This window comes from Lethenteron reissneri, chromosome 66 (assembly GCF_015708825.2).
Source record: "Lethenteron reissneri isolate LAM-NWPU_2019-01 chromosome 66, ASM1570882v1, whole genome shotgun sequence".
NCBI classification, from domain to species: domain Eukaryota; kingdom Metazoa; phylum Chordata; class Hyperoartia; order Petromyzontiformes; family Petromyzontidae; genus Lethenteron; species Lethenteron reissneri.
The window spans coordinates 2,700,594-2,728,069 of NC_083844.1; the positions used below are offsets into that span (position 1 = coordinate 2,700,594).

At 51.9% G+C, this 27,476-nt stretch overlaps 1 protein-coding gene and 1 long non-coding RNA gene across 6 annotated transcripts in view; one reads left to right on the forward strand and one right to left on the reverse strand.

Moving 5' to 3' along the window:
* Window positions 1-20,805, forward strand: part of LOC133360002 (uncharacterized) — a 32,761-nt gene extending 11,956 nt beyond the window's left edge. Inside the window, exons 2-4 of the long non-coding RNA XR_009757203.1 lie at window positions 14,581-14,783; window positions 16,552-16,889; window positions 17,841-20,805. This is a non-coding gene — a long non-coding RNA (uncharacterized LOC133360002). The remainder of the gene's footprint in view (window positions 1-14,580; window positions 14,784-16,551; window positions 16,890-17,840) is intronic.
* Window positions 1-27,476, reverse strand: part of LOC133359978 (butyrophilin-like protein 2) — a 155,288-nt gene that overhangs the window by 92,823 nt on the left and 34,989 nt on the right. For 2 of the 5 annotated variants that reach the window (XM_061578548.1, XM_061578546.1), the window contains one exon: window positions 20,947-24,943. The exons of 1 other annotated variant lie outside the window; for it this stretch is intronic. In XM_061578548.1, coding sequence (XP_061434532.1) covers window positions 24,858-24,943 — 86 coding nt within the window. In that variant the 3' untranslated portion in view covers window positions 20,947-24,857. Of the gene's footprint in view, window positions 1-20,946; window positions 26,721-27,476 lie in introns of those variants that run through there. 2 more of the 5 variants (XR_009757201.1, XM_061578545.1) reach the window with 2 other exon arrangements.

The window sequence follows — 27,476 nt, forward strand, 5'->3', positions numbered from 1 at the left end:
CGGACAGCCAGCGGCCCGGAGCTGCTCAGTCATCTCGAAAACATGGAATCGCTCGAATAGGGAGCGCGCCATCAGGTCTTCCGATGACACGGCGCCGTACATGACGCGATATAAATCGCGGCCGCATGTAACCGGCAGCTGTATGAAGTCGCCCACCAGGAGGATGGAGATACCCCCGAAAACCACACGCGGATTGTACATTGAGCGCAGGCGCTGGTCCAACAGTACGAGGAAGGCAGCCGGCAGCATGCTGACCTCGTCGATGATGACGAGGCGCAAACTGTCGCCGCCGATGACGTTGAAAATCAAGTCCACCAGCTGGCCGGCGTTCAGGTCCTTGACGAACGACTTCCACATGGCAGCAAAAGTCTGACCCTGGGGCAGCGGGCAGGCGCCGACGCCGGTGTAGCAGCAGCAGGCCGTTGTGCTGCCGCGTGAGGCGATTTCATCGGCGGTTTTGTGGATGCAGACGCTCTTCCCGACGCCACCACTGCCGTGAATCATGAGCAACTTCTGTCCGGGCACGTCGACGATTTCCGATGCGACACAGTACTGGCCATCGGTCAGAAAGCACGGCCCGATTTTGACCATGGCCTCGTCATGGAACATCGGATCTACAGGGCCGCCGTTTCTTCCACGGCCACTGGCGGCACCAACGTCACCGTGAACGGTTTGGTGCGGTTCGAGGGCATGGATCTGTTTGCGCATGTCGCTCAGCGACAGTCGGACGTCATCAGCGGCCCCCTCACCGTGCAGCAAATCGTAGTTGTCGGGCGGGGAGTACACCGGCACCGACGGCGCCGGTCCATGGCTAGCCGCGAGTTGGTGGGCACTCACGATAACGGCATCGTTGAAGAGCTCTTCGCACGAAGCCGTCAGCTCCACATGGGACGCTCGTCGCTGAACATCGGGGCTGGCTGCTGCTGCGGTTAGCTCGTACATCTCCGACGGACAGAGACGACCCGCGTGCTCGGCATCCCCATCCCCATCGGCATTGTCAGGTCGCAGGCCAGGGCCCCTGGACTTGCCAATGCGGACGGTGGCCCAGTAGTCGGTATTGCGCTGCCTCCAGAGACTGGTGATCAGCTCATTGCGACTGCTCCGATGCCGCTTCGACATCAGGTGGTAAAGAGATCGGAAGCGCTGTCGATTGACGACGGACTCCGAGCGCCGATCCCATGCATGAATCATCTCGGCGAGACCGTCGCCGTTGCGGGCGAACCGTGGCTCGTCGGCACTCTGCCATGGTACGAGCAGATCCAGGACGTATTTGGCGAACGGTTCGAGATCGCGCTTCCATGCAGAGACTCGAGCGGGATTGTCGTGTTTGTTCCCCGGAAACGACGGCGGCGGTCGGCCGGCGAGAACAGCGGTACGCATCTTGAGGCGAATAACCTCGTTATACTCAGTGAACAGAGGATGTTTGGGCCCCAGATCAAACACGTGCCGACCAGGTCGACCCGCCCCGGCAGGCTGAGCCGCAGCAAGGCGCTGCTTGTTAGGGACCAGCTCGACGATGCTCTCGAACTCGAGCGCTGAGTATTCGGCAAAGTGAATCCCGCGGTTGTCATACGATTCGGCCTGCGACATGAAGACGACTTTGCCGGACGGCAGCTTGTACGCCGTCGCACCGCCGACGCTGCCATCGCCCTTATCATCAGGATGGACAGCGAACACCAGGGCGTCCAGGGCCTCGTTGACGAACTGGTCGTCATCGACAGGCGGGTCAACGTCAGGCGCCGGAGGATCGTCGTTTTCGCCGTCCTTGTCGATGGCGCGATTCAATTGCCGATCGACGTAGGCGACAGCTGTGTGTGGGAAGACGTACCGGAATGTTTCCGTCTGGACTTCTGACATGGCGCCCAGCAGGGCATGTACCATCAAGGGCATGGACCATTGGTGGGCGCCGGTGAACGCGTTGACCGTCCGCGACGCCAAGTGCTTCCCCGTGCGGTGTGCCGTGCCTGTGTCGTCGGCCACGCTTGGGTGTTGCGCAATGTCGTCCAGGGCGGACAGGAGCACAGCAGCGGCCTGGCGCAAAGGAGCGCCCTCTTTCGTCATATACGCCGCCTCGTACTCCTCGACGGCTTCGCCGGCATCCTGACCGCTAATGACGGACGAGTTGTTGTGGCAACCGACCAGATTGGTCGTGATCAGGTTCGATTCTACAAGCATCGCATCGGTCGCAGGGCGCCGCATTTCCCATACGATCGGGCCAACAGGATGCGGGCGGATGAGCTGGCCACCCAACGGGTCGTACGGGCCGTCAATCATGTCCAGCGTTGCTTGATCGACGGGCAGGCCGACCAGAATGGCACGCTGATTGTCCTTGTGCTCCGGGCGCTTGTGCATAGCGATCATGAGAGGGCAGGTATGCTCCTCATGAACGCCACGTGGCATGCACAAGCGGCACATATACAGGCCCTTCGGTGGCTTTTCGCAGGAAAATCCATGTTTGTGGTGCTGCGACAGGGTGGACTTGCGTTGCCCCACGGCGACGAACTCGCCGTAGTGGGCCATCGCATCCGGCACATTCAGGTCGGCAGCGCGCGGGCGCGCGACGTTGCTGTCTTGCGCGACAATCCCGTCACACCACTCGCGCACAGCAGGAGCCAGGTGTGTACAAGCCGTACTGTCGAGAATGTTGCCGATGACAATCTGAACGTCGGTTGGCGTGGCAGCCAACCGAGTTAGTAGCGATGGCGTCAGGACCGAGCTGTATGTATTCAGATGCCAATGCAGCCGTCCGCCCTTCTGCGGCTCAATCACGCCGCTGACAGCGGCAATATTGAGATACGCGCCGCGCTCCCGCTGCAAGTAGTCACGCGAGACGCGAGTATGCGCAGCCATCGGACACCGTACAACGTCATCGAGCAGGATGCGCATGTGGTTGGCGAAAGACATTGCGGCCAGAGCAGGATGGGGACGCGTCACCGCCATCCTCGCGCCGGCGTTGGAAACGAAATCGTCGGGCAGGTCGGCGCGCGTGAAACCTGTCCGCTGCAGCGGGCAGTTGACGTTGTTCCATTGGCGAGTATCGCGCATGATGGCCAGGCGCAGGACGGATAAGTCCTCAAACTCGGGCGGCGACCCCGTCAGAAAATGACTCCCGATCCCATACCTGAGACGCATCGCAGCCAGTTTGGGGCGCGTGGCCTCGCGCTCAAACGGGCTAAACGGGACAGTCGATCCGACCATGGACATGATGCGGCACACCTTGGCGTTCAGCTTCTTGGCCTCATCTGACAGCGGGTTGTCGTGCGCCCAGAGCAGGCGTTGTCGGAACGCCGACGAATTGGCCAGCTCGCCGAGTTTCTGAAGTTGCGAAGCCCGTTTGGCGCCTATGCGTGCCGTATGCCGGACGCATGTATGCCGCTGCAGCTGATTGAACGCGGTCGCAATGAAGAGCGGGTCCTCGAACTGGCCATCGTAGTAGAGAAAGAGATGGCGCAGGAACTTTTTGTTGAGAGAGCCCTTGGACAATCCCTTGCCCAGAAGGAACAATGACGTGAAAACCGCAGACATGATGACATCGTTCTCGTCCCACTCGACGATTGGGTCTTTGCCGCGTGAAACCACCGCGATAGGAGGGGGAACACGATCTCCGGCATTCTTGTCATCGGGGTGAATGATGTAGTTCAGCACCTGCAGCGCCAGGTTGACGCCGCCACTGAGGAGAGATTGTTTGGGCAAGACCGCCGTGTGAACAAGGTCACAGCCCGTGTTGCTGGCCGGCGACTCTGGCACGTCGTTGTTGACGTCGTTATCGTCGACGTGCGCATTCATTGCAGCGACGTCAACATCGTCATTGCAGATGGCGTCCTTCTCGATGGCGGCACCCTCCTCGTCCAGGCGTCGGCGCATTTCGGAGGAATTGTCGATGGTAATGCCGTCGAATCGCGGATGTTTGACCCCGGTCCAGAACTCGAGCCACTGGTACGCTCCGGTGACGTCGATGTTGTACATGTCACGGAAATGAGCCTGCGCCTTCCGCCAGGCGTCGCGCGGCCCGAGAAAGGTCACCTGCGGGCGTTGCACCGGGGAAACCCGGGGCAGCACGTTGGCCACCTCGACAGGACCGTCTTGCATGAAACAAATGGCGTTCCCCGTTGAGTGGCTGGCCCTTATCAAGATGTCAATATTGAAGGCTCGGGCGGGTAAAATCGCGTTGAGCGTCGTGCTGTTCACTTTGGGCAGCGACCCCCGCCGACCATAGTCGTGCCCGTTGTAGAGGCTGAAGTCGTGATCGGCCGGATTTTTCGCACAGGTCGAGCACAGGACGACGTTGTTGATGTCGGGCACGAGATCCGGATTGAGATGGTACCGGACGTCGTTCACGCGCAGCACGGAGACGTGCCGTTCAACGAGATGCTCCGGCAGGGTGCACTGCTCGGCGACTTGCTCATTGGTGAGGCGGAACACATTGGGAAGCTGTTCGACGGGGCCGGCGTCGACGATGGTGTTATTGGCCTCAAAGAGAAACTCATTGCACGACGCGCACGCCGCGATGCGCCCCGTGCCGGGGTCACGGGCTGACAGTGCACAGCGTCGTCGTGGCCAACCGCGCCGCCAATGGCTCGCAGGATCCGCTCGCAGACCGCGGGTCCGTTAGGCCCATGCAGGCTCTCATCATTGAAAACAAAGGCGTCGGAATGGTTTGCGCACAGGTGGAAATACAGCAGCGCCAGACGCGGATCCTTTGCGAAATTTTGCGACTTCGCCAGGAACCTGACGGTCTCCTCACTAGGGTCCTGCTCAGCGAGAGCGGTCTCGGCCAGAGACGCGAGCATGGCGTCCTCAGTATCGACGCTGACGCGTCGCTTCTCGGCCTTCGCGACGCGCGCGCGCTCCAGTCGAGCAGCACGCTTTTCGGGCGTCTGGGGCGCGGCACGTCGTGCAGCCAACGCAATGCACGCGCGCTCCAGTCGGGCAGCACGCTCTTCGGGCGTCTGGGGTGCGGCACGTCGGGCAGCCATCGAGACGCACGCGCGCTCCAGTCGGGCAGCACGCTCTTCGGGCGTCTGGGGCACGGCACGTCGGGCAGCCAACGAGATGCGCGCGCGCTCCAGTCGGGCAGCACGCTCTTCGGGCGTCTGGGGCGCGGCACGTCGGGCAGCCAACGAGACGCGCGCACGCTCCAGTCGGGCAGCACGCTCTTCGGGCGTCTGGGGCGCGGCACGTCGGGCAGCAAACGAGACGCGCGCGCGCTCCAGTCGGGCAGCACGCTCTTCGGGCGTCTGGGGCGCGGCACGTCGGGCAGCCAACGAGACGCGCGCTCCAGTCGGGCAGCACGCTCTTCGGGCGTCTGGGGCGCGGCACGTCGGGCAGCCATCGAGACGCGCGCGCGCTCCAGTCGGGCAGCACGCTCTTCGGGCGTCTGGGGCGCGGCACGTCGGGCAGCCAACGAGACGCGCGCGCGCTCCAGTCGGGCAGCACGCTCTTCGGGCGTCTGGGGCGCGGCACGTCGGGCAGCCATCGAGACGCGCGCGCGCTCCAGTCGGGCAGCACGCGCTTCGGGCGTCTGGGGCACGGCACGTCGGGCAGCCATCGAGACGCGCGCGCGCTCCAGTCGGGCAGCACGCTCTTCGGGCGTCTGGGGCGCGGCACGTCGGGCAGCCAACGAGACGCGCGCGCGCTCCAGTCGGGCAGCACGCTCTTCGGGCATCTCGTCCTTTATTGTGCGCCCGCCACCGTACTGTGGCCAGACGTCGCCGATGGTTGCGAACATCCCCACTTTCTCCACACCACCGATGGTTGCACTGAACGTCGGCGATCGCGCCAGAAAACTTTTGCAGTCAAGCAAACTGCAATATGCCAAGACAGTCACAGTCACTGAACTGTGCAGAGTGCACGACAGACAAATATGCACGACAGACAGCCAAATAATCCCTGGTGGGCAGTGTGGAACCTGTTGTTCCTCCCTGTATAAGATTCAAATACTGTCAATAATAGCTGTATTATAATAAAATACTGTCAATTATCCATTTTCACACTCACGATGTATGTATCATGCCAGAATAATTTATAAATAAGAAATGCCAAACCTATTTTTTTCAAATTAAGAAATGGCAACCTCGTGTCTTACCCACAAATGTAGCAACTACCCAAAGCGTTGAGTAGGCACATAAAATAAATTCATCAACTGAAATTGATTATGCTCCTGACAAATAAACAAGTCACGTGAGATTAGATTATTTACAATGCATGTACATTACATGCCAATGTTCATCATCATCAGCCATGCTCAATCTACTGCTGGGAGAAAAGGTTCCCCAATATTTTCCCCGATATTGTCACCATCCCTCATGATCTTGTGATCCACCCAGCTCATGCGCATGAGATGATCTCATTGCTTCATCTCTGTGGTGGTTATTTTCTCACACGTGTTTTCTCCATCGGTTGACATTCCATCCCAAGTTCTGTCCACTTGCTATTATCCCTTTTAGTCACGATGTGTCTTTGGCAAGCCTAATTAAAACTCTACTTGCATTTTTGCAATGTTGAATTGAGGAGAAAGTAAAGTAACCAAAAAAATAACTGTATGAATTAAAATAGAGATGGTCAAAATGGGAAAAAATAATGAAATAATGACTGTAAATCTATCACAATTAATTGAAAAACTGGAAAGTGTGCGGGGAGTGGGGGGGGGACTCCAGTTGAATCGTAAACATGGCCACAGGCAGCCAATGCCACCATGCACACATGTCCAGTTAGGGATGTTCATTGCATTTTTAAGGGTGTTGCGATAATTGCATGCACAAAAGCCTATTAAAAAAAGCATTACCAATCTTCAGCACACCCACAATGAGTGAAATATGGTCAAAACAAGCTCAATGACTGACATGGCGTGGTTAGGCCTTCATCTAGCAGTGGCTTGACCAAGTGGTGTACGTTTATTATATTGTTTATATTGTATCTATAATGATCAGAACAATGACAGTGCAACATGCGTCTGTAAAAATGCGTGCCATGCGCCAAGCAGTTTGATCAAGTACTCAAAAAGTACATGGCCACAGGCAGCCAATGCCACCATGCACACATGTCCAGTTAGGGATGTTCATTGGATTTTTAAGGGTGTTGCGATAATTGCATGCACAAAAGCCTATTAAAAAAAGCATTACCAATCTTCAGCACACCCACAATGAGTGAAATATGGTCAAAACAAGCTCAATGACTCACATGGCGTGGTTAGGCCTTCATCTAGCAGTGGCTTGACCAAGTGGTGTACGTTTATTATATTGTTTATATTGTATCTATAATGATCAGAACAATGACATTGCAACATGCGTCTGTAAAAATGCGTGCCATGCGCCAAGCAGTTTGATCAAGTACTCAAAAGTAGAAGATTATAGATTCCATGACTTAGGAATCAATACAATATTCCATAAGCAAACGGTAAAAATCGATAATAAAAGTGCAGGAGATACAAACAATACTCTAACTTACAATACGATAGTATATGTGCATAGGCAGCGTATTCTGCGTCAAGAGATACGAGAAAAAAGCTTATCAATATACTCATGGTGTTTTTAGTGATAAAGCAAATATCTGTGGAGTCACGTACCGCCTTGAAGACTCTTAATAGAAGACTCTTAATATTTACGTTCAAGCCTATTCGCCATTGTTTGAAGCACCATCGGTGGGGGAGGGAGAGAGCACAGAGGTGGTGGGGTGGGAAAGGACTGGCACCAAGATGGCCTCGAGTGGCATGGGAGAGTTAACGCAGCGAATAAGATGCACGACAGACAGACAATAAATCCCTGGTGGGCAGTGTGGAACATTGTTCCTACCTGTATAACTTGACTTTAGGTAGCCAGGCAGACAGCCCCCTTAAAGACAGCCCCCTTAACTATCGCCCCCCCCTCCCTTAGGCCCCTCCCCTGACCCCCCCTCCCTTAGGCCCCTCCCCTGACCCTCCTCCCTTAGGCACCTCCCCTCTCCGTACCCGGAAGTAGGTCTCCACCAATCAAAGAGCTGTTTATGTTATATATTTATTTATGCACGACAAACAAACAAACAGACAGTCAGACAAACAGACAGACAATAAATCCCTGGTGGGCAGTGTGGAACATTGTCCCTACCTGTATAAAGGACTCCGTCACACGATGTTGATCAACGTTGGTCCTTTATTTGTGTTCATCTTCCGCTCACTCCGCTGGCCTCCTCATCGGCACAGCATCGTCTCTCTTTGCGCCCCGCGCACTCTGCAGCTACACTGCTGCTCCGCTCTGCAGCCACACTGCTGCTCCGCTAGCCCTGCAGCTACTCTGCTGCCTGTGCAACCTCGCACCCTCTGCTAGCCTCCGCTAGCTCTGCAGCTACTCTGCTGCTCCGTGCAACTTCGCACGCCCTGTGCTAGCCTCCGCTAGCTCTGCAGCTACACTCCTGCTCCGTGTAACCTCGCACGCCCTGTGCTAGCCTCCGCTAGCTCTGCAGCTACTCTGCTGCTCCGTGCAACTTCGCACGCCCTGTGCTAGCCTCCGCTAGCTCTGCAGCTACACTCCTGCTCCGTGTAACCTCGCACGCCCTGTGCTAGCCTCCGCTAGCTCTGCAGCTACTCTGCTGCTCCGTGCAACCCCGCACGCCCTGTGCGCCCCGCGCACTCTCCCTCTGCTCTCTCCGCACCCCGCTGGCTGGCGCCGTCAGGTGAGCCCCCTCAGCCTCCAAGCTGAGGGCACGGCGGCCACCCAACGTGGTCTCCCTCTTCACTCCCTCGACTCTCCAGATGTCTTCCTGTCTCCTTCCTATAACCTCTCCCCCACGTGACCCTGACTCCACCCTCTTCCACGTGACCCTGACTCCTCCCTCTCGGATCGTCACATCCGGCCTGCCCATTTACGCTCGCATTACACCACCACCCCCCCCCCCCCCCCCCGTAAAGAAAAATCCAGCCATCCTCGGCTAAAACAGGACAAAATAATGCGAGCGAAGGCATCACAATCAGGAGTCCCCCAGACACAACGGAGATTATAACAACAACACAAGTAACGAAAGGGGAGGGATCAGGATGCGGAACAGAACACCGGCCCGTCCTCCGCGCAACAACAAGAATAAGAATGGAACAATGCACAACAACGGCAACCGACACGCAAGAATGGCCGACGCGCATAACCCAGGAATGTGGTGTCATAGAGCGTGTCCATGTTGCTGTTCCATCCACTCGGCTCAAGTCCAACGTCAAAGAGCAACTGGTAGAGCAGGAATGACGAACGGGCGCCCAATTCCTCCTTTAAGTCCTCATCCAGTTAGCACACCACGTAACACCCAGTGTGGCAGGCGCCGAAGATCTGTGACGAGAAGGAGAATCCAACCCCCTGAGGCACAGCATAACAATGCACATCCGCATGTCGTACACGACAGCCACCCGGCCCCAGGGTAGTGGAGATGATGTAAATCCGGCCCGCTTAAGAAAACCCCAATAAATACCCAAACTAGACGCCCCAGTATTTACATTTTAACAACAATATTATTTACACGTGACTACAACAACAACAACAAAAATTCCTGCTCTTGCCCACCAGCAGTCCTCCCTTGAGGACCAGCACAGACATCTCACGTACACAGCATGTTCCCACTGTCACTCTCAACAAAGCCCCCAGTCGCACACCCTCGCGTGGAGAGAGCCACGCTCCCCAGCGGTAACGTTTAACCCGCCCTAACCCTCACCGTGGTCGTCAAACCACAGCAGCATCCACTCACCATACTCTCGGCTAGTGCAATTTTGGGTATGAGCAGCAACTCGGCCATGCTCCTCCCTTACTATCCCATCAGCGATGGACACACACCAGCATCTTAGAGTCTGACGCTTTATAGCCAAGGGAAGATTCATCCCTCGGCAAGGCCAGACACCATCGACCCCCCCCACGAGGCAATGTTCCCTTATACATTCAACAACGCCCTACCCAGAGCAGAACAAGTCCGCGCCCTTCCCGCTGGAGGACCCGCATAGAGAATCCCCGCTCCATGCCAGCCAGGTCACCCTGTTCGCTGGCACGTAACAAAACCTCCACTCCGGAATACCGTGAGCCCCCGGCACACCAGGTTCAGTCTGTTACCGCACAACTGAACCACGACTCCCCGAGCCATATGAGCACACGGACCATTAATTAGAGACATATCACGGAGTGTCTTGCCTCCAGGCTGTCAGGTCAGCCATCAGCCATAGGCCGATGTGAGCACAACTCGTGCATCACCCACTCAACAATGGCAGGCATATGCAGATGAAATATTTGCCCCACCGAGGGTTTCCCTGCGCGCTCAAAATGGCGGCCCCCTGCGCAAAGCGCATCGTCGCAATTTCTGGCGCGCACTCAAAATGGCGGGCCAACGTGCGAACACGTCGCCAGATTTCCCCGTGCGTGCACCCCAGCTGCCCTTTGCTGGGGGCACAACACACATTCCCCGTCACGTTTTAACAACCCCCCAATGATAGGACGCACAGCCGCAGCTCACTGCGCACAGCAGTCGTATCGGGGGAATTTTTACCTATATTTGACCAAACACATTTCTTACACACACCGACTCACAAAGCAACCCCTGGCCGCATGCAATCAACAGAATGAGCGACGCCACTTGGCGGCAATTTACGGCCCCTTCACCTTTAACAGCAGAGTCACCAAGAACAGCATCATCGCGCGCCCTCTCTCTCAACAAGCGCAATTACCCATGAATACACATGCAATCTCGTGTGCATAAACACCCATACAACCAAATTTTTGGGTCCCCCCCCCCCCGAATTTTTACCAATTTCCAAACGGGTACGCACAATTAATGACAATCCCGAACCCAAAGGTCAAGCAATGCACCGCACTCCGTATCCGTACAGAACAGTGTAAATGTTGGGGCCGCTGGTCCCCGAAGTCCCTCCCTGCTTCGTGCCTATGGCAGGGGCTCTGCTGTTCGTCGACCCCTCGCTACTCTGTGAGCAGCTGCTGCCGTCGCTGGGCTCATCGCCCGACGGCTCCCCTCCCTTGTCCGTCCCTCCGCGAGCTTGTGTGAGAAGCATAGCTCGCCGCACGCTCTCGCTCACCTGCAAATGCTGCGTTGTCTCTCCATAAATCCCGCGCTATTAAACGGGGGTCAGGGGTCGGAGGGCGAATGACGCTGCCCTCACACTGCGCGAGTCCCTGCGGCGATAGACGGAGTGGGGACCTGCGGACGCACCGACCCCTTCCCCCACACTACGAGTGCACACACCTGCACACACGCGACACCCACTCATGCGCCACTCCGCGCAGCGCTACCCCGAGGCGAGCCGCAGCACTACACGTGTTCACACCGCTCACGAGATCACACGAGGCCACGATTCGCTATTAATGATTTATTATCTGCTACCTGGTAATTGATGTTAAATCAGTGAGTCGACGAGGCTGGCCTATTCCACTAAACCTGTACCTATTCCCTATTTATCGGTTATGACCCTACTGTACCTCCTTACTCACTGTTGGGGTGCCCACGGCGGTTTGCTGCTCCCTGTGCTAACAGCGTACCTCGATGCGTCGCACGGACGTTCGGGTCGCTGGGCTGGAGCCGCGTCTGGTCCTCTGGCGCTGGAGTAAGAGAGCGATTTCCCCTTTGCGCCCCCTATTTATCCTCCCTACATCAAAGGGATGCGGCTCTGAGTTTTTCCTTAACAATTGGCTCGCGCACGGCGGTTCCGGGCGCTTTTGATATGCTAATCAATGTGCGGCGTGGGCGGCGTAAATCCTAATTAATCCCTTACCCCCCCTAACAATGGTGCCTGCACGCTCAAGCGTAATTATCCCAACCCTCCATGACTATGCGCAAGAGCCCCTGCGGTCCCGCTATTCATGCTGTCCCATCCCTCCCCTGCTTGCCCCGTCGACACGTGGGTGGTGTGTGTGGGGGATGCGCTTCAACCGCGGTGGCCGAATGCCCCTCGCCGCGGCCATACCATCTTAAGGCCGGTCGCAGCGCCGCGGTGCAAAGTAGTGTCGGGGGAGGTCGTCCAATTCCCTGATCGCCGGAAACCGTGAGAGTTAATCCCGATAAGGGTTTCTCGGATAAAAACCGGTCGATCAGGTGACCTTCCCTTCCAGCTCTATGGGGGGGGGGGGGGGGGGGGGGATGCGTGCGGGTGTGTTCATGTGAGGTGAGGTGAGGGGGACGAGGGGTTGGCTCCGTTGCTTGGTGGTGGTGAGGTCGGGGGTCGGGCGCCTGCCGAACGGCTTCGTGGTGGCGGCATCACATAAACAGCACATGCAGTCAGCATATCCCGATCACAAGCGTACATTTAAGCACAATAGCAAGCAGATCTGCAGGCAACCAACACACCATTAACCCTGTCGCACCTTGCTGCAACAACAAAAATATTCTCTCTTTTGCAATCAACCACATCGCACACGGCACCTTGCAGCAACAACACACCAAAAAAATATTTTTTTTTCAATTTAGCACGTCGCACACGGCAACCCACGAGATGGTAGCAACGCGGGATACACGACGCAACCGAGTTAATAATTAACTTCGCCATGAAGATAACATCTCCTTGCCGCAACGCACACACACTAATTGACACCGAGCAAACAAGCAGATAGCGTCCATTGTCAACACACACACACACACAGCCCGAACCGCGCTCCGCACACTCGAGACATGACAACAATCGCCCCCCTGGCACACGCTAGATAGGTGAGGTGTGTGTTAGGGCCGGGTGCGTAATGTTACGACTCGCCCGGGGCAGCAGCAAGCAGAGGACGGTAGGGTGGTAACTTGAGACGCCTCGCAGAACTCGTTCGGTGACTTGACTGCTCCGGTGTCTCGCACACGAGCCAGGACGGGAGAGCTCCCGCCCCAGCTGCAGCAGCGTCGGCGTCCTCTCCTTGCGGCTCGCAAAACAGCAGCTCAGCAACAGGCTGCACACCACGCGGCGCCTCCAGATGGCAGCGCACGGCCACCTCTCCGCCGCGATGTTGAAGATGGCGGCGTCTTCCCGCCGCGGCGACGACAAGATGGCGGCTTCCCGCCGTTTTTCCCCGACCACACCCAAGATGGCGGCGCCCTGCCGCGTGTTGGAGAGGCGGGAAGCGTGGGCCAGGCCCCAATGGCGGACGGCTCAGCCCCACTCGGAGGCTCACCGCTTCCAGGCCCGTCACGTGGCCGATCCGGCCTCGTCGCCGGTGCCACCAGGGTGACAAAATCCAGCAGAATGGCCCGCAGCGATGCAAGTTGGACCGCCACGTGGCCGCTGGAGGACGTGTGCCGACGGCCATTTCTTCGTCGTCGGAAGACGTAACAAGTGGGTTATGCTTTTTCAAGTGCTCGGCCCTCTTCCTCGATGTTATTTTGCCTTGAAAAAGTCCACTCTGACACCAATGTAATAAAGGACTCCATCACACGATGTTGATCTCCGTTGGTCCTTTATTTGTGTTCGTCTTCCGCTCACCCCGCTTGGCCTCCTCCTCGGCCCAGCGTCGTCTCTCCTTGCGCCCCGCGCACTCTGCAGCTACCCTGCTGCTCCGCTCTGCAGCCACACTGCTGCTCCGCTAGCCCTGCAGCTACTCTGCTGCTTGTGCAACCTCGCACCCTCTGCTAGCCTCCGCTAGCTCTGCAGCTACTCTGCTGCTCCGTGCAACCTCGCACGCCCTGTGCTAGCCTCCGCTAGCTCTGCAGCTACACTGCTGCTTCGTGCAACCTCGCACGCCCTGTGCGCCCCGCGCACTCTCCCTCTGCTCTCTCTGCACCCCGCTGGCTGGCGCCGTCAGGTGAGCCCCCTCAGCCTCCAAGCTGAGGGCACGGCGGCCACCCAACGTGGTCTCCCTCTTCACTCCCTCGACTCTCCAGATGTCTTCCTGTCTCCTTCCTATAACCTCTCCCCCACGTGACCCTGACTCCACCCTCTTCCACGTGACCCTGACTCCTCCCTCTCGGATCGTCACATCCGGCCGGCCCATTTACGCTCGCATTACACCACTTTGCCGTCAGCAGCCCGTGTTATTACATTACATTTTATGATAAAAAAAATTTAACTAAGATATATTTTTGAATGCATATATTTTTTATGGCTGCTCGTTCCAATTAATTTGCAGTGGTAACAAGTCGTTGACTCGTTGTAAGTGAGGCATATTACACCTAAAATAACAGTCAATTTTAAACGAAAGTAAAGCAACATGGCGCTTACCATGCGGTCGTCCTGTCAGAACATTTAATTTGTTTTCGATGAATATGAATGGCATCCTTTTAAAGCTGTGTAATCCTATATGATCATCGTAGTAAAAAAATTGTTGACATTTTAGTTCATAATATTTTTAGGCTTACCTTGTTTTTTTTCCAATAATTTCAAATTAATTCTGCTTATCTGCAGCACATAGTCGAATGAGGGCACCGTAACGACATCCATCCAGCGGCTGGACGAAGTTCCGCATTAAAAAAGCGGCGTGACAGTGGCGGTAGTAAGATGGGCAGCAGAACCAGCTGTAGGAAGTTATCACTGAAGGCCTATGAAACAAGTACCTCGGGCCACCTAGACGAACCTTCTTACGGCCCTGGTATGTATAAACACATTCTAATGTGCATCTATTAAGACAAATTGCTAAACATGCAATGTATCTTTTTCCACAGGTTATATATTGTCAAATTCAATATATCACATTCCTGCCAGCCATTTTTCCTATGCCACGTGATGGTTTTTCCTCTGGCAACCTTCGCAATGGGAATGTCTTAATCAAAGATTTAAGTCCCAGCAATCACGAGTGGCATCACTAGGATACAAAGAGTGGCTGTCGCTCTGCAGATGGCTCACAACTTGGCGGTGCATTCTACAGGTAATTCTACAAAGTTTGAGATGTAATGAAATGCCTAAACCGTACACACACATACGTATGCCTTCACATCAATGCTTCATTCAATGGCATTAAACTACACAATGTATGGATGCATCTGCACAATTATAACGGTGCATCCATTAATGTATCTTGAGTCACAAAACATGCATCCTATGACATGTGTAAGGATTCGATGATTCTATACTTGCATGTTGCTCTTATGTGTTCAGCTCACATTGCCCTCCCCCTAGCCACCAGAAGCCACTCCATTCACCACAATGTACGGATGATTGATTGTTGAATCAAATCGCGACAATGAATGCCTTGTACCCCGGATTGCTCTCAACGAGAGAAAAACACGTGAAGAAAAATCATGTGCACGTATGGGTAATGTAAAGATTTATGAAAAATAAGAATGGGTTTTTACCCTGTCTGGCAATGAAACGGGAGTTCTTTTAAGGTTTTCAAACACCACGTAGATGTGTTTTGCAAGGCATCAAGTCTGCATTAAACACACGTACTTGTGGCAAAACATGCAAACAAACAATGTATGTGTAATAAAGGTCGCGGAGGCAACTTCTGGAATCAGGTTTGTTTAGTAACTTTTTTCCACAGCTCTCATCGTACGGGCTCCTCTGCTATCTGACTCCTTCATGCTGTTGGCAGACAGCGTGAGAGGGTGGGATAGAGAGTCAGAGAGATTACCGTCGCGGCCACATGCCAGGCTCTGGACCTACGCTCCCGCGTGGCTTCTCCCTTCGTTCGTTCCAGTTCTGACCACGTGTTGCCCGTCTCCACCCCTTTTAATCCCTGGATCACGTGGTGCCTCTCAGCCAGTCCTGGGTAACCTCCCTGGAATCTTCCAGATCCCATCCTCCGGTCCCAGGACCACGACCCTAACTCGTCCCCCCATTTCCTGTGGCTGAAGCCAGCAGGGCCAATCATCTCCTTCCAGGTGTCACCTTCACATTACGTCAGGACCACACCCCTACTCCTCTCCCCATTGGTTATGGACCTGGACCGGTAGAGTCAATCATTATCAATGAGGTGCGACCACTTAATCACCCAGGTGTACCCTCACATTACATATGCATTGCCTTGGTAACTGATCGGCCTACACCAGAGACAGCCTTCTATATGGCCTTGTCTCACCACCAGTGTCAGACCAGAGAATGCCAGTACAAGACAATGCAAATATCACTACATTATACAGTTACATTTATGGGACCCACAAGTACATGTGGTTTATGCAGACTCGATGCCTTGCAATATATATCTATTTGGTGTTTGAAAATCTTAACACAACTCATGTTTTATTGCCAGAAAGGATAAAATCCATTATTTTTCATAATTTTGGATACTGGCAAAAAGGTCCCCACAGATATATGTAAAGCTTACTATAACATGCGTTTATCCTCGACAGTAATGAATTAGGATTACATAAACTGACAGGCAGCTATCAGGACAAAAACGCAAATGAATGTTGTGAAATCATTACTTTTGGTTCTTGCATGGATTGCGTCCGAACATTTTTTTACTGTGGCTTGATTTTTTTTATTACTGTGGCTTTGTTTTTGTCTTCAGTTCAGTAAGCCCCCCCCCCCAATCGCAACACAACCTCACGCCGAGCCTTTGCTCACAGAGGATAACACGTGGCAGGGTTATCCTGGTCCCATGTTTACACACAGACGACACATGCGTGGTGCATGGTCACTTTTAACCTCGGTTGGAGAAAACCGTTTACCAGCAGTGTCCTCTTCTCCCACAGGCACCGCTGCTTCTGCCACCCAGGTCATAGCATCGGCAGGGACATCAACTCAACCTACAAATGCCAGACCGTATCTTATACCTGCCGTAACGGTGTGGACTCTGGTCTTCCTTCTGTTGCTGCTGGTGCTTCTGTACTCGTGCCATCGCCACTGCTGCCACAACAGTGATTGGTGCTGTTGGAGGAGACTCAGAAGTATTTGTAGCCGCAGCGGTGAAGGTGGTGGTGGAAGGAGTATCAGAGAGGGTCACCCTACGGCACAGGGGAAGGAAGGCTCGGACGAGACGCTGCACCCTGCTGCTGGAGAAACGCGCCCCGTGGAGCTGGAGATGAGTGAGGTTTGTGAAATCCTTATCCTTAAATCGATCTCAATCTCCCTGTTTGTAGATATTTAGCTGGGTGGTGGAGTTGGTGGCCACCGTGGCGCCCATGGAAGAGGTGGGAGTACCCAAACTTTGCCCCACCACCACAGGCGACCTGCTGATCGACTGCCTCTGGGGGAAGGGGGGGGTATGGAGGGATTTCATCAAATTTCTAGAGTGCAGGTCACCTTGGGTTGTGCTGCTCATCAATGAAACCACGGCAACATCTTTGCATCACAGTGGAGCCGCGTGGTTTGCGTTGCTGCCCTTTGCTGCCCGCCGCCACGGCATGGTGGGAAAACTCCACCATACAAGCGCGTTGGCCACAACCTACCCTCTCGGTGTGCCGTGTCGATCTTCGTAGGTGCTACCAGCCACGGTGGCTAGGAGATGTTAACTACCTTGCATGGAATACAGGAGGTCGTGTGTTCGATTCCGACCCTGACGCCTGTTGTATACTGTATTTGGATTTTGTGGTGTCTCTCTCTCTGCCCATGGTGAGATTTTAACTACCTCGCCTGGTATACAGGAGTCCGTGGGTTTGATCCCGACCCTGATGCCTGCTGTGTATTTGGAGTCTGCGTGTCTCTCTCCCCGTGGAGCAAATTGGCAAAGTAGGGGGCATAGGTGGTGCATCGGCCAGTGATCTCAGTCGGCCAACCGATGGCACCTGGGTCTGCCCGTGACCTCCTCCTGCACCTAGCCTAGCACGGCAGTCAACCAATAGTACCTGGGTCTATCCCGTCACCTCCTCCTGCACCTAGCATGGCATAGCAGTCAGCCCATGACCTGTTAGTAGAGAGCCTTAATATACTGCAAGGGGCCTCTGAGTGCACCTGGCCTGGCATAGGCGTCGTGATGACCTCATCACTTATACGTGGCGGTATTGGTGTTCATGTGTGAATTTGTGTGCGTGTATGTCGACAGATCGTGTATGCAAGCCTTCAAACGGAGCCTCTCCCTCCTGGCACGCAGGCTCACGGAGCTCCCGTAGAGGACGTGACAACGGTGTATGCGACTATCGTGGCATTCGGTGGGGAGAACGAACTTCCAGACTGAAGGAATGAACCGGCGTGCATCACTAAGTGGCGGTGACATCACCACGTGCGCTTGTGCTAGGCTAGGTGCACTTTGAGGCCATCACGTGAAGTGTTGAAGTCCCGATGGCAGGGGGTCACGCGACAGACCCAGCAGGTACCATGGGTTTGACTGACTGAAACGACTGGCAGATGCACCAACTGTCCTCCCCACTGTGCCAGGCTAGGTGCAGGAGGTTATGAAACAGACCCAGGTGCCATGGGTTTACTGCTGTGCCAGGCTAGGCGCAGGAGGTCGCGGAACAGATCCTGGTGCCATCGATTTGACTGAGTTGGCTGGCAGATGCACCACTGTACCAACTCGGTGCATTTTATCCGCCCGGCGCTCCGCTCGTTGTGAGCGATATTCATTTGCCGTCTGTAGTTGCTGAAGGGCGATCCCTCACCTAGCCAGTGTCAAGCCATTGTCACGCCGCAGTTGAAGAAGGCTGGAGCAGACACTTCTGACGTGAAAACTACAGGGCGAAGCCACTATAAATCTTGTGGCTATTCTTGGGCGTGAAAAAAATCTCATCCCGAGTCTGCAGTCAGCATGCCAGCGAGGTCACTGAAGAGACATCACTCCTGAAGTTTAACCACGACACCTGCATGGCAGCCACCTACACAGGGCCGGATTGAGGTTCTTGTATGCCCTCGGTACTTCTGTTTCGTAGGCCTTCGGCGATAACTTTCTACAGCTGGTACTGCTGCTCATGTTACTACCTCCGCTGCAACTCCGCTTGTTTTAAGCGATACTTCAAATTGTGAAAGGGAGCCTTCTTTTTCGAAGCTAAAGCTGATTAAAAAAATATCTCTACAACCAACCGTAGGACAAAAACGCTTGTCTTCCCTTTGCACTGCTCTCTATTGAGAATGAGATTGTGCTAAAACACCATTATAAGATGTTATTTGCAAATTTAGCAATTCATCTCACCTTATTCAAAAACCGACTGACACGACTGCCTCTTTGTATATACATTATTCCTACCCTTGCTATATAAATATATTTGTTCAAGAAGATACCTTGGTTAAAATTGTTATCATACAAACAACAAAACAACATGGTCAACATTTTTATTCGTGGACCCTTTATTTTTCGTAGGCCCCAGGCACTTTGCCTACTGTGGCCTATTTGATAATACGGCCCTGTACCCACAGTAAAGCCGTCTTACCGGATCTGTGTGATTCGGTTTGACATGGACGAGCTTGACACCTCGGGTGATCGCCTGCAGAGCACATCCGGACTTATGGGTGCCGTGACCTCACGGACTGAAGTCTTCACTGCGAGTCGGCCACATGCGGTGTGACATTTGCCCGAGGCCAGTCAATGAGACTACAGGTGTCACGCGATTCCCCGCAAGGAAGTTGATTCAGTCCAGTGTGCTTCACCACCAGATGTCACGGTATCAAACTAAACTAGTTTTATTTTTCTCTCCGCCTAAAGACGACTGCTTGTGTTGCAATCTAAACGTCGTCGTTTTTTATTTTTTTTTTTATAAATTTGAATCTATCTACGTGACTTTACCGAAAGACCCAAAGAATAGGTAAAGCCCACTGAGCTTTCTAGCTCTTGGCCACAAGTGATGGCTCGATCAAAGTGGCCTATCATTACGTTCAAATGGAAAGAAGACAAATACTCTAAAACGCGTGATTGTTGATTGTAAATGTGGAGGGGAAAAAAATTGGAAGACCCGGATAAAAATCCATGTGAGCACGGGGAGAGACACTGCAAACTCCAAGTGTACAGCAGGCGTCAAGGTCGGGATCTAACCCACAACCTACTGTATACCAGGCGAGGGAGTTAATATCTAGCAACAGCTTGCTCTCGTACGCCGGACACACAACTCTATATGCAGTCGTATGGCTCGCATATTCCACACCTGATATCAGAATATGTATTTATCCTGTAGATACCCAGATAAGCTACTGAGGATCGTTTTCATGTCCAGTTGGGGTACGGGGTCAGAGCGTTAAAACAAAAAACAATACAAATAAAATAAGATACCAGAGCAAAGCATCGAAAAGGAAAGCAAATTACAAAAAATACTTAAAATAGATAAACGTAAAGCACGTGTGTATGTCCGTTGAACTTCGTTCGCACCAACCACTGCACAACGATGGATGGATCAAAGTTATCAGAACACCACCTAACGTGAGTTGCCGAATGTCAGCTCAACGTTGACAAGGACGCCGATACACATTTACGCTCGTAAACATAAAAAATTGAATAAGTAAAAACCCACATGAAGCTGTCCAAACACAGCTTACAACGCGAACGGCTCTGCTTCCAAGTCGCCTTGTCGGAGAGTGATTGCAGACTCACGTCTTTTGCTGCGATACAGCGGACATCTATTAAATTCCCTTTCGTAACACTCCGTTTTGGGAATAAGGGATTGCGCAAAAATCCGTGGCCTATGCAAGAAATAACCTCAGTTATTTGGCTGTCTAATGGAGGCAGGCCTACGATACGATTATTGGATCGGTTATAATCAATTATGTTCGAGGACACCGATAACCTCTCTGAAAGAACCTCAGTGAGGAAAGCTTGCACATAGTCTCAGTGAGGACAGCCTGTACACAGAGACTCAGTGAGGTCAGCTTGTGTAATGTGAGGTTACACCTGGATGATAATGATAGGCTCTGCCGGCCTCAGCCCGCAACCAATGGGGAGTCGAGCCAGGGGCGTGGCCCTGGAGCTGGACAGTATCTTCTGGAAAGTTCCAGGAGTGTGGCTGAGGATTAGCTGCGTGGTATCACGTGGGCCAGGGATTATAAGGGGTGGAGAAAGACAGCACGTGGTCAGTGTGTGTAGGAACGAAGAGGGAAGCCACGTGGCGGGCCGCGGCAGTCTCTCTCACGCTGTCAGCCAGCAGCGGGAAGGAGCAAGGGAACCGAGTGTACGAATGCGGTGGAAGGATGTGAACGCAAAATGAATAAACAACTCTGAAGTCACGACGTCGTCTGAACGGGATTTATTACACTTGTACACAGAGACTCAATCGAGTCACCCCCTAGTATTGTGTGTGAGCTCACCTCTATATCGAGAGCTTCCATGCTGATTAAATTCTGTAGTTGCTTGACCGGACTCAATGTGTTGTCTGTTACGCAAAACTAAACGCTACATGAGGAGGTATTCAAAAGTTGGCTCCGCCGATCAACATGTGTAGGGAATCTCCACTGGCATGGGGTGGGGGGGGTCTGTGATGAATGGGCTGTGTGCATGTGTAGTGAGTCCAACTGAGTCGCAGCCATTATCTTTGGAGCAACACTATTTCTTTTGCATTAACACGTAACACAACACGATCTACACTCGGGTCTTGAATGCCCATCTAACCACGAAATGACAGAACTAGACACAGTTCGCTATCCCAGTCCGGACCACAAGCTGGGTCCCGGACCGCGTGGCTAGAGGCTTCCTTCTCCCCATCGTGGATCTTCGTAACAATAGCACACGAAGAACCCTGAGCTACTCACAGGGCCCTTGTTATATGCCCCCAGGCTGGGGCTGGCTCCGCCCTTCGTCCCGCCCACCTTCCAGGCCTCTCCAGCTCCTTCTCGAAGGTTCCCGAGAGCTCCTTTGGACCACGTGACCACCCCTCGGCCCCCGTCCACCGGTGGCCCCCCTCCAATATTGTCCGGTCACGTGACAGCAGGTCAACCAGTGTATCATGCCCCAAAGTAACCCTGGCTGGCTAATGCTCCCTCTCGCTCCCTCACAGGGAGCCCGCACCGCACACTGCTCGCGGTGCCTCCGAGCTAACCCGTGCTCACCCAAGCCCCGCTAGGGCTGGTACTACATCCCTTTAACCAGGGCTGCCCGTAATGACAACACATTACCGGCCGTGGCTTCGCAAGAAAGAGTGACGAGCAACGGCAAGCAATCAACCTGGAGGAAGGGCGGAAAAGCACCAAGCATCGAACAAGCCAGCATCGCAGAGGACCAGCTGCAAGCGCAATCGTGCACCGCCAGAGAGCACGGAGCAGGAGAGAGCGCGCAGCCAGCGCCACCAGCTCCACCGAGCAAGGGTGGCTGCCACCAGCGAACGAGCTACGAGCACATCTTGCATCGCCAAAGAGTACGAGCAGGAGGAAGGGTGTCAGCTGCTAGCGGACGAGCTGCGAGCGTGAATAGAGCACCTTCAAAGACAAGCGTCGTGCTGACTCAGCTCATCCAGCAGTGAAAGGAGCCTGCAGCTGCCGCCGAGCGAGAGAGAGTGAGGAAGCCGTGTGTATGATACACCCACACACACACCACTCATCGCAACAAGGAATGCCCAACCTCGACGTCTGCTTAACGCAAAGAGTTGAGCTAGGAGACAATCCACCCACACACACATAACGGGCATATTGGGACTAATAAGAGTACTCCAAAGTTCTATCTGTGTTTCAAAAAGGGTGGCCATCCTAAGGTGGTGCATCAACTATTAGCTGATCATGAAAAACATTGCTGCCCATTGATTCACGTGGGATATGGTCGTTTAGAAGTATTTTAGTCATTCTTTTTGTTAATTGCATAACTGTACCAATGAATTAATTGATGAAACTAAACATTTCGAAACTTATGTTACGTATCTACACACTCACAGGGAGACTTGTGTTGAAATCTTTTTTTTTTATCACAGAATCTTGCCCGCAATTTATTGAAGCCTTAACCAATTGATAAGCATTTGCTAGACAAGCAGGCACACTGCCGCACACCATTGTTCCAAGACATTTCGTTAATTGCATAATTTTATCAATGAATCCATTGAAGTCTACTTTTGCTTTCAGAACATGTTTCTTTATTGCTGTTCGTATGAATATTGTTACATTCATTTTTAAGAACTTTTTCCTATCGCCGTATATGCTTGCTTTACTCTGAGGAATTCATAGATTGCTCTGTTACCCAGTTTAACAAACGTAATCATTGAGGGTTAAATGTACGGATCAATGAGGAGAACATCTCCAGGAGTACTGTTGACTATTCCAAGCAAAAGAGTTCGTATATTCGAGTGTTATGTTTTTTTTGTTTAGAGATTAAAGTTGCTTAACACAGAAGTGTCTGAGTGGTGCCTTCCTAAGTTCATACATAATAATCTTGATTATAAGAACTGTATCCTGCGAAGAGATTTGAATTATGAGACCTGACATAATCATACTAAAACATAATCAGTAAAGTTAAAGTGAAATTCATTGTATTATCCCGATTGATAATACAACCCTAGACAATGAAGCCGAGCTTAATTAGCATACTAACATCACACTTGCATAACTTCATACCATTAATTGTATTATCCGGATTGATAATGCAACCCAGGGCAACGAGGCAGAACCCAATTATCATAATTGAATACCTTAGCATAATTGCATGCACTTGCATATCATAATACAATAACGGATCTAATTAGCATACATTATGTGCATAATTGTATAAATTAACATAACTTTGGAACATTATCCGTTTTCCCATTTTCACTACATTTTTCTTATTTTAGTCATTTTTCAAGACCCGATATATGCAACACGGAGACGCACAAACACGTCGGTGAATCCACTTATTTTGCAATAAAATAATGTGTCATAGGACGCCATTCCACGAATGATTAATTATCGAAGTTTCTGTGGACCCTGCTGTTCCCGTGGATTAAAACGTCGCCCATGACAGTTCATCTGGCAGCAAGACAGCTCTGCCTCCTTTGCATGTTTGTTCCTCGACATTTGTTTAGGATGCAGCTTGGAAGTGACCATTAATAACCAACTCAAGGCAAGCCTGAAGGTTCTTGTAGGCCATAGGCACTTCTGATAATTATCATATTTCGCTACTGGCAAAGGAGGTTCCAATGGTGTAAATGCTTACCCGAGCTCTCGTACTCTGACGCACTAGTGCGCCTTTTGGCGTTATCTGGTCCAACACCATGTGAGACTAGGCTATAAGAAAAGCTGTCTCGGTTGTGGACCAATCAATTTCAAGGACAGTGCATACATTATCAGAGTTGTGTTTTTTGTTTGCATTCTGACCGCAGGTATTGTGGTCAATGCAAACTTGACTCCTAATAAAAAAAGGTGTCAGTTTTGTTGCCAGATAAAAGGATAAAAAGCCAATTATCATTTTGCTACTGGCAAAGGAGGTTCCAATGGCATAGGCACTTCTGTTAGTAGGCCGTCAGTGATAACTTTCTACAGTTGGCACTGCTGCCCACTCGCTTGGTTGTGCGAAAAACACAATAGGTGTTATTGATAATTTTGCAATGAAAACATCTCGAAAAGTCCACCTACAATGTTAATTTCTCGCAACTTATGAAAAAAAAACGATTGAAATTACTCTGCCTTTTTGTTGATACACTGTGCCTATCCTTGCTATATCAATATATTTATTCAAGAAGATATCTTGGTAAAAATTTTTATCGTACAAACAACAACAAAACATTGTAACATTTTTGTTTTCGTCAGCCCTAGGCACAGTGCCTACTTTGGCCTATTGGATAACACGGCCGTGACCCAGAGAGAGAGATGTCTCGTCGAGCTTGAGAACACGGTGGCTAAGAGATGTTCACTACCTTGCCTAGTATACAGGAAGTCGTGGCTTTGATCCCGACCTGGACGATACCTGTTGTATATTGGAATTGTGCGGTGTCTCTCTCTCTCATTCTCCATGATAGCATAGATTTTTCTCCGGATCCTCCGTTTTTTTTCTCTACATTTAAAATCTACGTCATGCGTTTAGAGTATTTGTATGCTGCTAAAAATGTCCACGTGACAATAAGCCACTTCGTTGAGCAATCATTTGTGGCAAGATGACTTCTGAAAAAAGAGCTGCATATAGCAGTGGGGCCTTGCCTTTCCCACACCTCCGATCTGCATGGTTGGCTGCGCACGGTGTAAAAGAAGTTCAACATAAATACCTGGAAAAATAAAAATAAAATAGATGACTGCTATGTTTGAATGGCATTGAGGGGAACTTCTTGCTCAGTCGATCTATGAAGGAACAAGAGAGACAAAACAATTAGCTTCAGTTTTGAGAGTAATAACAATAGATGAGTTTGGTGGATTCCATTTACGATATATTAATTATTTGGATGGGAATGGTGGGGTTATAACACATACTTGTGGCTGGGAGACGGGAGTCATAATAATAATGATTGTCAGTTTAACAGGTAGGAGGCTTTCACAAACCAATAGTATTCATAATAAATGTTTTTTTAGGTTAGATCGTGTAAGACCGAAACAGGGGAAGGATTTCTCCCCAACTCTGGCTGTTGCCTGATGAGGCTGAATTGTAATTATCGGCGAAACGTCACAAGGGTACTGGAATTGTAATGTAGTTGTGGGTTACTCTCCAACACACTACCGGGAACTAATAACTAATTAATATGTTTTGTTTACGTGACAAACCTTACTGATTGGCTGTCGGGTGGTGGCGACGGGTTTAACAACACATTTACACTTACACAATCTAACTCAACAAAACTTCTTATTGTGAATAATAATAATAATTTCGATTAACAAAACGTGCATTTCGAAACGCTGGGCATTGAGAAGCATGTATTTTTTTACGTAAAAAGTGATTTATTTTATTTTATTCTTGCATTCATATAAATATGTTCATGAGCTGACCGCCAATGTTGAAGTCTTGATAGCCACCAAAAAAATTGCCTCAGGCCAGAGATTTTGCGCAGTTTTGCCATTCCTCTAGTACAAGAGCGCAGACTACGGTGGCTTATGATATGATCCATAGGTTGGCTTGCATGACAAACAATCGCATTTCTGTGGCTTATCTTGAATGCATCTCCGTGAGTTCAGAAACGCAGTCTGAAAGCTTGCTGAAACAAACTAATTTGTTGCAGCGTATTAAGGCAGACTAAACACCAGTATTTTCAGGACATCCTTGGATTCACAAGGTGATCCCAAACGTATCTGTAAGACCCTGAAGGAAGGCCCTTGAAGGTAAAAGGTCTGAGACTGCGAGTGGCAGTCGCCTTCCTGATCAAGTTGGGTAACTCCTGCATGGATCTGCCAGTCCAGTGGTATGATTTTCGATCCACCAATTGACCAATCACACCCCACCACGAAACATGAATTTAAAATCCTACATATTTCAGACAACGAAGTATTAACCTCTATATATATATATCACTTCTATATATGACAAAACAACTTCCTCTGGTGATGGTGCCGATGGCCCTTCCCAACTTTGCACTTCATTGATGGGGCAAACCCTCATTGCAAAACGCCCGAGGCCAGGGAGTCGGAAACAACAATTACAAGAAGAGGCATTTTGATAAACTGGACTACCATGGTAAACTGGACTGTCATGGTTAACTGGACTCCCATGGTAACCTATTGTTTTGATGCCTTGCACCAAGCTTGCATTTCGTGGTAAAATATCAGCAGAGATGTATGTACCCTATGCAATTCGAATTTTTGGTTAATTGTGTAGTGACATAGAATCGGTCAAGTAGCAGCATAGCGCTGGCTGCTGGCAGGGAAGGGGATCTGCAGCTTACAGCAGCCTTGACTGACAGCAGGCCACGTGATAGACCAGAGAGGGATCTAGGGGAAAGGTTACGGAAAGGGCACATCGAGAACCTGCTAGTAGGTTCCAGAAGGGGGCGTGGCCGGGGTCGGAGACAGGCCATGCTGACAGTATAAGAGGAACCCCGGGAGGGGACCTCAGGGCTGTCGTTTTGAGTGGGATCCCATCGTGCTGCTGGAGTCTTCTCCTCGCCTTCGTCTTCCTCTGCCCTGCTGACCTCTGCTTCCTCGGGCCCACAGGAAAGTCGTGATGCATCAAACACCCGGCCACCACAGTCACTTCACGCATCTCCCTGTTCGAGCGCATCGGGTTCGCACACTGCTATCCCTCATCATGTCACGGTACGCGAACGTCGGATTTCGGCATGTAATGGGTGGCCGCAGGGCGTGGGGCCATGGACTGCATTGGCACAATGTGTTGTGGCAGCGGCGGTGGGATCGTCCACTGTTGTCGGGTTCGTGCAGGGTGTCGAGCTAAGGGTGCTCATTGATATGGGAGTGTCGGCTAGTATAATTTCAGAACTTATTTATAAGTCTTTGCTGCCGAGGTCATGTTGTCTTAATCCGGTGAATAGTGCATGTGTTGCCGCTAATGGCGGGAATTTGGGTATTATTGGCCAGATATTGGCGACAGTACGCATTGGGGACATTTAATTGGCGGGGCCAGTGTTGGTTTCTCAACATTGGCCATACCCTGTCCGTTGGGCACCGATTTCCTCAGAAGGATGCCCCTTTAGATCCTCATGGATAAAGGGTGTATTGAACTGGTCTCGGGGCGGCGGTTGGCATTTTTGAAGTCCCCAACTTGATTGAAGAGGCCCGATGCCACGGTTCAGGCCCTAGTGAAGGAGACCGTCATGGTTCCTCCAGGCGCTCAGATGTTGGTGCCTTTGCGGCTGCAGAAGCAGCTTGATCACGCAGACACGATTGGAGGGGTCCTTTTAACCCCTTCAAACAGAGTGATTCGGGGTCTCGC